Here is a 12,768-nt window from a genome sequence, read left to right on the forward strand (position 1 = left end):
TAACGAACGTTAGGCGCTCTTCAAAGTTGTGCTAAAAGTGCCCCAGGAATAACTTCCCAAGACCTTGGTTGGCGTGGACTAGAGTGTGCGTGAATTACGAAATGTGCTGTCAAACATGGTATTGTTATTTTTCCTTCCTTTATCTGCCGCATATCAGCAGTGTATAGTATGTCTATCCACGGAATGTCACTGACATGTACTTATAAAATATAATGTAGGATTATATGTGATCGTTTAATTAGTTCAATAACGTACAATATCCAAACATTGAAGATGTCGGAGGGCAAATTCTGGTATACTAAACCCAAACCCCATGGAATAGTACAATATTAATATCGCCTAAAAACATTGTAACAAAATAAGACAAAATCTTATTATTGTTTACAGAAATAGGTATTTACGACATTAAATTTCTTATTAAACTTTATTTAAAAGTATAAATGAATGTAATGACTTTCGTAGTAATTCCCGAACCGGAGCACCATTTTTAATTCGTCCATGAGACGGAACGGTAGTCTCGTGAATCGAGAATCTCATAAACCAGAGCTGCGTTCCGGTGCGTTCCATTCCATTTCGAGCGCTTTATTTATTTATAATTCGAAACGAGACACTCTACTCTATATTATCAAATGTTATTAAATTTGTAGTAAAACATGTCCAATACATGAAATTATTCTTCAATATCACAATGATTAGGTTGAGAATCTGATGGAATTGTTCACGCGGTCAATTAGTACAACACATACTTAACAAATGTACCTACACGAAGCTTACATTATAAGATATATTAAAAATAAGTTTTGTGCAGTATAATAATAATTTTATGGTACATAATCATAGACACATTATATAATAATTATTTATTTCATTTGATAACTAAAACTATTATAAACTATCTATATTATTAGGTACAAGTAAAGAATATTATTTAAAAATATACCTACTAATTATTATAGCTCTGTTCTTATGCAATTTACGACAAGTAAAAAAACTGAAATTTGTCATTAGAACAGTTTAAAACATTAATGTATCCATGGAAACAGAAAACAGGTACAGACCCACAAACTTATCTGTAGAATGGCCAAAAATGGAACTATGAACTACCATAGGACGCCATTTTGAAAATTTAATTTGAATGACAGATTTTGTCCAGTTACGAGTCTTGATTGGGTAGTTTTCGACAGTGGCTCCCCTATTCCATTCTACAGATAAGTTTGTAGGTCTGTACCACCAAAACCAGAGTTTACAAAACCTAGGAAAGCTACATACTTGTCCTCAAACCACCAATTTTTCACTTATCACAAATTGCCAAAGACCAGTCGAATAATTTTTATATTTATATAGAAATATTATTTATATTTGGCGATGTATAAAATTAAAGTAAAAAAATAATTAGCTATACTTTTAGGCCAATTAATATTTAAAAAATATAGGTTCTATTAACCCTCAATTGTATGGTGTTGCTTTTCAGCAACAAACTGTATTCTTCTTTATATGTTTGAGTGAATGAAATTTTATTTAAAAAAAACTGTTGGTTGTAGTGGACAAAGTGTGCTGAAAAAATAATTATGGTTTTTATTCACAGGTGCCATTGTTCATTTATAATAATATTAAACATCAAATGCGATCGATTAGAAAGGTATGAAATGCACATTAAAGGGTTTCCATAATGCGTTTAAGGGTTAAATTACATTTTTAAAAGATATGTTTAAAATAACTCACCAACAGGTAATATATTATGATGATTCGACGGCGCCGACTGGACAGTATAACAACTTGAAGATTAAGCTACAAATAATATGCAAATAAGTAGGTAGTATTAATTTGTGCATCCCAAAATTATGAATAAACATATCGATAATAGGGGAACAACTCATAAAACCTTGTTCCAAGATAATGGTGTTTGAATTTTTTGCAGTAATTCTCATTTTAATTTTAAAGCCTTGATTTCGTTAAAAGTGTATGTTTTTTTATATTTAATTTAGTGGAATTCACCAATGCACAATGAAATTGGACATTTTAATAAAGAATTAACCAATAAATTTGATTATATATAACGGAATTACTGATTAATCTCTGAAAGGGTTATTCGATTTTACGACACATTAGAGAAATTTTTGATTATTTTTTTTGCTGAATTATAAAGAGAAGATTATTCTACATCGAATGACATTCTTAACTCAAAACCTTTAAATTTTGAGTTGTTCCCCTATTGAACTGTGGTATCGATATAAGCGCTCGAAATAGAAAAAAATACGAACCGGAGCGTTAGGAATAATAGGATATCGGTTTTTGGAAAACCGGTATTGCAATTCCTAGTTATAGTGAACATCCGCGGTTAATTATTTTCGGCCTAAGGTTTAAATGTACATTGTAGGCATGGACTTGATTTGTTGGGGCATGTTTATAAGAGCATCGTAGTGTAATGATTAATTTATTAATAAGCAGTTACCCAACTATGTAGTTACAAGTGTCTTTATACCTTTATAGCGCCTGTACACGTGCGTGGATTTACTGGCATCAATAGTATGTTAATTATATATAAGTATCGCGATAATAACTGTTTACACGTAAACGTGCTGACTGTCTCACCAATCTCATTCGTGAAGCATAATCAAGATATGTTGTCATTGTATGATGCTGTTTGATAGATTGTGATAATTGGTAAACGTCAAAATTCGCTGATCGGTGTAGTTCGTATGTTTTCTGGAAGGTTCGCCATTATCGCTCTACAGCATATGGGCATACGTCATGCAAGTTCCAACTATCGCGTGAAAATTCAGAAGCATCTGAACAAAAACGAATAATAAGTGCGAGTGAGAATGCATTCGGCACGCTTATATCTCCGCAATTTGCGTTAGAGTAATATAGAATATCTACTGCTGAATTAAATATTTTTTGAAAACGTCGCCGGTAAATATTGATTTGAATGATTACATTCATTTACTTAAAGACTGCGAGAATGTGTTACTAAAATTTATTATTTTTGTGTTAAATATAAAGTTAGAGGTAAATTATTTTTAGTTAATTTAGTAGAAAATATGGTTAACTATGTTGTGTGTAAATTTGGTAGCCGTACTGATAAACAACATGTTGGTATAACGTTTCATGGTTAAGTTAATAATAATGAAATTGAGGTTCTACTATGTGTTATATGCAAGAAGCACTAGACACTCTCTTTATATCATTACTCTGAGCATCTGAACGTTTTTGATACATGCATGCAATCTTGCAACTTGCACAATAATACGTATTTATCGTTGTATTTTCTTGTTATGGTCGCGATAATACGTACTATTAGCAGTAAATCCATACACGTGTAAAAGGGCTATTATACAAAAATTAAACAAACATATTTCAATATTAAACTATAATATAAAGTACCTATAATTATTAACATTATAAATTATAACAATATTAAAAATTAATTAAACACGTAAATAGATAAATATGTAATTGTTATTTAAATTAAATGACTAGAGTTTTTGGTTGATATTATCGTAAAATTAAATATCTATTTCACAAATAAATAAAATTAATACTGTCAACGCAATGGTCTCAAAATGTTCATTTAAGTAAATTAAAACAGATCAGGACAATGTTAAAAATTATTCGAAATTATATATTTTTTGTGCCCAAGTACCTCGTTAGAAATAAATTTATAAATATTATAATATATTATATGTTTAAAATCGCGATTTGCCACACGGAGATATCAGGCAATATAATTATTCAAGTTGGATCTTAGTTCAATTTCTGATCAATTTATCAGTACAAATTGAAATTTCAAGATTTAGCAATACGAAATCATGAAAGATTCATTTTTAAGATAAATAAGTAGGTAACATGGAGAAAAAATAGTATAATTGAGGACATGACCCCCACATCCTGAAGCGGGCCCCCAGGCCAGGATCTTTGGCGGGTCTTCCTACCTATTGTTAGTGTGCTGTGTGACGGTTTACATTTTTTTTTTTGTATTTTTATAAATCCATTTGAAGTTGTCGAGTATCGATACAGAACAATCAAAAATTACATTGCACAACCACATATATATAAATGTCTCAAATGAAATAGCGCCGCAGGCGACTTTTCTGAGTGTTTATCTCACTTATCTGGTGGATCCGCTACGCCGCCCCCCCTTGAGCCCTGTCAGCTACCCCCCCTTGTAGGGACCATGATTGAGGGTACTTGTTGCAAAGTCAGTTAGGGGAAGCTCAAGTATATCGTAAGCACGTGTAGGGGTTGATTTTTGTTGACAAAAGTTCATTCATTTATGTAAGATTTTTACATCTTTACAAATAATATTTCTTGTTATCACTCCTCAACCCTTATTTAAGTATTTAATTTTTAAAGTGTGAGGTATTAGATGCCTATATGTACTTATCTTTCTCACATTCGCACTGATATAATATAAAAATATGATTGTTTTAAAATAAATAAAAACTAATTAATAAATATTAAAAATATTTTTTCATTACACCGCACGGACTTAGCACAGTTCCAATTTTAAAAACATTATTTTAAAATCGATGACAGATAAACAAAACAAGTGCATGCTTTAATAATATTTTGTGTTGGTTCCTTGAAAATAATGGCGAACTTTTTGCAAAACATGAAAAAGATTTATTGGAAGATTTCAGAAGGCATTCTGACCATTTGGATGACTTAATTAATTATCCATGGCAGTGGTAAAAAAATGATGGGATCATTTAGGCAGGTACCAACTTTATAGGGGGACTTCAGGTAGGTAATATTTTTCAATTATTTTACATGAGGCATGTTTTTAAATATTACAAATGACAGCATAATATTCTTTATCGGGCATTCGTGAATTGGCTTTCCATCTAGTAAGCCGTAAGTTCAATTTTTCCATATGCATTATTGTCAAATTGAAGCTTTAACTTCGACAATATGTGCCAGATGAATCTGCAGTTTTTTGTAGAGTAGATATTATAAGACGCGGATCAGACAACCTGGAGAGACTGGTGGTTCTGTGTAAGGGAAGGTGAAACAAAGAAAAAACATTGGCGCGCTGGAGTGACCAATTGAATGAGTTTACTGAGGGCAACCTTCTCTCTGTCCTGCGAAAAGCAGTTGATCAAGAAGGTTGGAAAGTCTTGGTCGCTCAGAAGATGATAAATTTCAAGGTGGTCACGATCCGCAGCCATAAGGTAATGACCGGGAAGAAGAGAAGCTTTAAACATATTTTAATTCATCAATCCCTATCTAATTACAGATTTTGTGCATAAATAATCATATCTGTCAGGAATTCTAACTTTGAGTCTATTAACAACAAACCCCGAATATAGCATACACATAACATTGACATTAAAGCGGTGGCGAAGGGTGGAGGTAGGCTGTTAAGATCCGACATAAATAGTGCACACAATTTTGGATTTAAACTAAAATTTTAATTAAAAACGATTTTTCAAAAACGCCCACGGTGGCCGGGCGGCTTAAGCGTTGGACTATCACGCCGCGGGTCCCAGGTTCGAATCCTGGGTCTGGAAAGTACACATATTGTTTTTAAGTTTGTGTGTGAGTCAGGGTATGGACTTAATAGGTTGAGCAAGTGGCTGACATCCATTTCTCGCAAAAACAAAATCTGTTAGTACAAACCTCTACTCTGTGGAGGGAGGCCCATATGATCTTATTAGGATCGAACATGGTCGAAAAAAAAAACTTTGTCAGCCATACGTGTTTGTTTTCATTGAACTAAGACTACAATGTGTAGATAGTGTTGGTTAGTTTTTAAAAGTCAATTAAAAGCTGCCTAAACCAAACCATAATAGTTTAGGTATGCTATGGACGATCCGACAACAAATAGTGCACACTTTTTCAGTCGTATTTATTTGTTTTCGTTGAATTAAAAACACATATTACAGATGGTGTTGGTTAGTTTTTAAATTCCTAAAATAAACCGTAAGAGATAAAAAATATTCTTCTATCTATAAAATATGATTAATGTATGATATGATTTAATGGCATAATTTTAGATATTTTATAGATAGAAAACTATTTTTTGACTATTATCTTACTACTTATATTATTTATATTATTACTATGGCTTGGTTTACGCAGGGCTTAAATATATATTTTTTAATTAACCAAAACCATCTGCATATTGTAGTCTTAGTTCAATGAAAACACATACCTTCGTATGACTGACAAAGTTTACTGTGCACTATTTATGTATTAACTTAACTGTATTTTCCCGAAATTGTTATTTTTTGAGTTAAGATAGTCTGGATCTTGTGTAAGAAATTTGCTTAGGTACAATATAACAGAATTGTCGTTATATTTGAAATATTTCTTAACTAAAATAATGGAAATCTAATGCCTTAGGGAAAAGGGTTATGTAATTTTCTTATTGTATAATATTACAATGGGGAGAGAGGTAATAATTCAATAGTCCCTTACCTATATAAATTTAATTCTTGGTTTGTCAAATAATATTTATTTTAAATTATATTATTGTCAGCGAATGAGTGTCTTCGAATTTACGATTGACTTTCGATTTAAAGCCAATTTTACTAACAAACTGAGCTGGATCTAATAGTGAATGGTATGAAATAGGTATATGGTATAGTATCAACATACCTATATTACCAAACATGGTGGTGACTTTGCAACTGAAACCCTCAAATCTAAAAAAAAACGCGTTTTTTAAGTTAAATACAAGAAAGTATATTGAGAGAGTAAATCGAAAATATTTTATGAATTTATGGAACAACATTTATCTAGCCTCACTCTTACACAAGTGGAATATATCGATGACCGACGCAATTTGGTTGAGCACAGTTGTTATCCTCAGGTTAGGCATATCGCAGGTGTAATCACTAGTGCAACAGGAAAATGGCACCAGAGCTAGGAGTGTTTGGGCGCGAAGTATGTGTGTGGACGCTAGATCGTTCAGCGGTCGAAATGATGTGATACGTTAGCCCAGTCGCACATACAAACTCATCTCAATTGAAACACATCCAATTTGTCGATGTGATTTTGTTGACATTCACGAAACACGTCATAAAAACCATTTGCTTGTTATATGTGACCGCCAGTGTGCGCAATAGAGGGTTGCAACAATGCCGGTTTTTTAAATCTATGATTTTGTATGTGCGACCTGGATTAGATTTAATAATGTGTGTGACTGTTGATGTCCACAGCGACTCACGTCATGTGACTGAGTAGCAAACACACCGTGTGCGAACGTCCCATACAGACCATTTGACAAATTAAGGCAGTTCGCAGGGTGCGGCTTTTAGCGGTCGTAGCCACAAGTGGATGCCAAATCAGTTCAGTCAAATACTACGAGCTTTTGGTTAATCGACACGTTAATTATTTAACACAGTAATTATTTAACTTTGCTATTGGACTAGTAACACAAAATATTGCAATATAAAAGATAATCTAGATAATTAACGTAATGGAATCATACATTAGTGCCCCTATTACAATCATTGCTCTTATCTATAGAAGCCTGTTCTGCAGATGGATGTCTGGTATCTCTCCTCATCAGCGCTCTCGGTGATATGGAGACGAACCTCGCGCCGTGAACAGGCGCTGGCAGGTTATTAGTCTTGGAAGATTTTAGAACGTTCTTCAAGTTTTCCTTGAAGCTATAATTGCGAGATGTGAATCCGTTCTTTTCTTGTGCGTCGTTGTTGTCTTTGGTGTTGGTGTCCGAGTTGTTGGAATTCTGTTTGACGGCTTTCATTTTTCTTGGATTGTTGTCTATGTTGATGACGACGGGTTCTGAAAACAGCCTCGGAACTGTGTTCTCGTTATAGGGTCCGCAGACTGGGGTCAGTGGTGCGGAGACGGGAGCTCTGGGTAGATTGACGTCCGTCGCAGAGCTGGACATCTGGCGGATGCTTGAAGGTATTCTAAAAATATAATATATAATGTAATACTGAAAGTAAATCATGAGGTTTTTGGCATGATGGAATCTGCGAGATTTCTGTTCACTTAAAATGTTCAGCATATTTTTTTCAGTGCCTACTTACTTTTGTTTTATATTTATTATTTTATTATTATCTATTCTCCGTGTTCCTCTCTCCCATCTCCCATCTCTCCCTGAGCTTAAAGTCAAAGCACACTTGAATGCGTGGTGACCTCAATCTTGGGTAACTGCTTAAAGGCATTCCCATGCATGGTGATACTTCACATCCAAACGCATGACTTTTTGATACGCCCGATTAAGACCATGTGTGGTGCAAGGAGGCTTGATTTGGAGTGGTCTCTGTTTGTGTTGCCACTTTTGAGTAGCCTAGCGCCTCATGTCATAATATAGGTAATTAACCGCAGGTAACTAGTTCACTTGTCTATAGATGGATGTATTTTATGAAATTGTTCGCAGAAGTGTTCAACCAGTGTGTGCTTCCCGTAATCACACGTGTGTGTGAAACATGGACCCTAAGTAAAAGAGAGATCCAGAAACTAAGAGTAGCACAGCATGGTATGGAGAGGCGCATACTGGGCATAACGCAAAGGACAAAAAGAGGAATGAGTGAATAAGGAAGCAGAAGGGTTTGCGGTGTGACAGGGCTCGTTAAAAGCCTCAAATGGAGATGGGCTGGACACATAGCTCGAAGAAGAGACAATCGTTGGGCAAATTAAGTCATCCAGTGTTATCCAATAGGTACAAAACGTCCGCAAGGTAGACCTGGACGCCGGTGGATCGATGGAATGATAAAATTCTGCGGAAGTACGTGGCAACGCAACGCACAGGAGCGATAGAAGTGGAATCAGCTTGGAGAGACCTTAATCCAGCAATAGATAGATTCAGGCTGACGATAATGAACTAATTCACTACGTATTCCATGACCTACAAGTCCGCGACTTTGTTGAATATAATATGTTTCGGAATACCATTCTAAATGATGGCATATTAACTCTGACAGCTGATAGAAAAGGATTAGGTATAAGGCTGGGTGAGAATATTTTACCTAGGTCTAGGATCGTGAGCCGACGCCCTGGTGGTGCTTCTTCTCAAAGGCCTTGCTGCGGCCCTCTGCGACACTCTCAGGGAACTGAAAGGGACCCGGCCTCCGTTTGACATGTCGCGCGATGTCACCCTGCTGATTGAATTCTGCTGGCTTGGGATGACGTTGCTCCCAGCTAAAAAAAGTGTCATAAGAGTAATTATTAATATTAACAAAAGGTTTATTATTTCCAGATGTCTTGTTTTCAAGGATATTTCTTGGCAAGGAAAGAAATTATTGGCCACACTTATAAATTCACAGATCATCCCCAGAAATGAGGCAAAGGCAAAGGAAGGAGGACAAAGTAAATATGTACCGTAAAATAGGGTGAGATAAAACCATTGTTGTTGTTTTGCAGTAGCGAAGTGTGAGGTAGGCTGTTAAGATCCGCCATAAATAGTGCACATTAAACGTTGTTTTCCGACCATGTCCGATTCTAATAGGATCATATGGGCCTCCGCAGAGTAGAGGTTTGTATTAACAGATTTTGTTTTGTACGAGAAATGGATGTCAGCCACTTGCTCAACCTATTAGGTCCATACCCTGACTCACACACAAATTGAAAAACAATATGTGTACTTGCCAGACCCAGGATTCGAACCTGGGACCTACGGCGTGATAGTCCAACGCTTAAACCGCGCGGACACCGTGGGTGTATAATATATATTACCATAAGTATGTACGATAGTACATACATATAATTTTATTCTAAACTTTATTCAAAATTGTATTCAAATACTTTTGCCAGTCACTCACGAGTTTTGGAAGTTGTCAGGTGTATTTTTAAATATATCTGAAACCGTTGACTTACAATATTATCTATTGAAGCAGAGATGGCATTTAAATTCGATTTAGTGGTATATATTTTGTTAGTAATATATCCATTCAACACATATCTTAGATATTGGAGTTATGGAAGGATGATAAAAAAAATCTGTATTTAAAAATGGGTCTGCATTTTGTCTAGAGACGTCAAAGCACAGGGAAGAAGAATAAGATACGTTGCTATTACTCACTGGTGTTCTGCCTGCGTCTCTGCTGAACCATTCCGTAAACCACCGCGGCCAGAGTGCTGTGATGCGAGGGCTGCCGTCTGCAAGTGGCCCCACGAGGAGCCCTCCGACCCACCACGAAGAATGTCTCCATCGTACCTTTTCCTTTCACCACCACTGGTCCCCTGGGAGTCACTTGGTACCCTCGGGACTCCAGAAGCTGTGCATGGAATACAAGATTATTATATAGGTACCATGTGGTTTTATCTCTTGTTATCAATGCTGATTAAGATTTCTTGAAATGAAGCCAATTCAGTTAGTTTATCAGTGCATTGTAAACTATGCTAATCTCACATCATTGCGATACCAGATAGGTATGCTTGGTTTAAATGAAAACACATACTACCTAGTATTGATATATGTCTTTGATAACAATATTGTTATTATAATTTGGTTATTATTGGTGTCTTTACTGCCAGTATCGGTATTATAACTTGGTTATCATTGGTATCGTAATATCAGTACCTATTAGTAGTACCTATGTAATATGTATTGATATGTGTCTTTGTCCCTGATAACTATTTTAGGAATCTAAAGCAGTAGCTGTTGTTTGTTCTTGCAAGGTGCAGAGCTAATCTGCCATTGGTAATGCCAATTAGGAGGAATATCACCGTATTATACCAAATCGTTTCGGATATTGATATATTCCACCTGTATGAGTTTAGTTTTTAAGTTTAAATAGGGTCTACTTAGATAATGTGGTAAAGATTGTATTTACTTGTATACCTACGTATTGTTATTTATTTCTCTCCCCCCATGTTATGCTGTGAACACATTGAATTTAAATTTCTAAGGTTCACTATACGTCCAAATAAATCTATTTGAATTTGGTACGTGTCTAAGAAATCAAGAGCATCAGTTGTTTATTCTACCAAAGTACAGAATTAACCTGCCATTTGTAATACCAATTGGAAGAGCAATATCTGTGGTCAATCAAATGGTTTCGGATGTCGATTTATACCTATACACTATTACAGTATACACGAAGGAATGACAAGCATCACATCGCACCCTCGCAACTAAACCGCCACAAGTCCAAATTTATGTGTCTTGAGTTAATTACTACGTTTCATTGTCTATCGTTCATAGTATATTTTCAAAAACACAGTTACAAAAATGCGAAAGGTAAAAACTTCAAAGCTGATTTTCTCTGTTTGACGTTTTTTGGATTGTGGCAGTTTAGTTGCGATGGTGCGACATGTTTATTTATAGATGCTATGCGTCCTGTGGAACCCTGAAAGATGTGGCGTTAGGTTATGGAGAATCTACTGAAAGAACGTATTTCTAGTAATAGTCAAATGGTGAAAGATTTTATGTCCTTACCTGTGCGGTATATTTGGGAACCTGGACATGTCCCATTAAACCAGTGGTGTCCATTCTGGAAGCTTCGTTCACCGTGTCGCCCCAGATGTCGTAGACTGGTTTTCTAGCGCCTATGACTCCACCCACTAGAGGCCCACAACTTATTCCTGAAAAAGTATAACATGTTATGATTGAAATAATTTACTCATCGAGCAGCAGACTGTCGATGACAAATAATTATTATTGTATATTTTGTCTCTCTTTGTCTTTCTCTACCGATATAAGAGTGCTGAAGAGGGTGAGGTATCAGTACCTACTATATAATTAAATTTTGGGCCAATTGATTAGACAATTTCCCAGACCAGTCTTAGGCAGTAGCGAAGGGTGGAGGTAGGCTGTTAAGATCTACCATAAATAGTGCACATTAAACTTTGTTAGACATACGTATTTGTTTTTATTGAACTAAGACTACAATTTACAGATGGCGCCTATTGGTTAATATTTTAAAATCAATTAAACCCAGCCTAAACCAAACCATAACAGTTTTGGTATACTCTGGGCGATACGACAAAATTGTACAAACTTTTTCATTCATACTTATTTGTTTTTGTTGGATTAAGAATACATATTACACATATTATTGGTTCTTTTTTAAATTCATTTAGCCCTGTCTAAACCAAACTATAATCGATAACAAATATTATTATATCTATAAAATATCCAAAAGTAATGTATGATTTAATTGCATAATTTTAGATATTTTATAGATAGACTAGTATTTTTTGACTATTACCTATAATGGCTTGGCTTTTGCAAGGTTTAATTTAATTTTGAAAACTAACCAACACCATCTGTAAATAATAAAATTGTAGTCTTATTTTAATGAAAACAAATATGTAAGATTGACAAAGTTTAATCTGCACTATTTATATTATTATTTTTCATTCATACTTATTTGTTTTCGTTGGATTAAGAATACATATTATTACTTAATTATAGTGTTAGTTCATTTTTTTTAATTTTAAAAAGTCCTGCCTCAACCAAACTATAATAGATAAAAAATATTATTCCATCCATAAAATATCCAAAGCTATGGTATGATTTAATTGGATAATTTTAGATATTTTATAGATAGACTATTATTTTTATGGTTTGGTCTCGCAGGATGTAATTGAATTTTAAAAACTAACCAACACCGTCTGTAAATAATTGTAGTCTTATTTCAATGAAATGATTGACAAAGTATGCACTATTGATGGCTGATCTTGACAGCCTACCTCCACCCTTCGCCACTGGTCTTAGGTCACCAATTAACAATATATTACTTATTTAAATATAATATGTGATAATAACTCCACCAATGCCAGTCCCAAACCCGGATGAAAAAGGAGGAGACTCGATAACACAGGGTTAGCTCCTTGCTCGATTTTATA

The 12,768-nt window shown here is 34.7% G+C and overlaps 1 protein-coding gene across 1 annotated transcript in view; it reads right to left on the reverse strand.

Moving 5' to 3' along the window:
• Positions 1-7,429: 7,429 nt before the first annotated feature.
• Positions 7,430-12,768, reverse strand: part of Ac78C (adenylyl cyclase 78C) — a 234,437-nt gene continuing 229,098 nt past the window's right edge. Inside the window, exons 25-28 of the mRNA XM_085951588.1 lie at positions 11,357-11,502; positions 9,998-10,193; positions 8,946-9,117; positions 7,430-7,883 (exon numbers count right to left, since the gene is read on the reverse strand). Of these exons, the coding sequence (XP_085807714.1) occupies positions 7,430-7,883; positions 8,946-9,117; positions 9,998-10,193; positions 11,357-11,502 (968 nt within the window). The remainder of the gene's footprint in view (positions 7,884-8,945; positions 9,118-9,997; positions 10,194-11,356; positions 11,503-12,768) is intronic.

The sequence above is a fragment of the Rhyacophila brunnea genome, unplaced genomic scaffold (genome assembly GCF_057557595.1).
Source record: "Rhyacophila brunnea isolate RB1 unplaced genomic scaffold, BYU_Rbru_1.0 scaffold_24, whole genome shotgun sequence".
Lineage (NCBI taxonomy): Eukaryota > Metazoa > Arthropoda > Insecta > Trichoptera > Rhyacophilidae > Rhyacophila > Rhyacophila brunnea.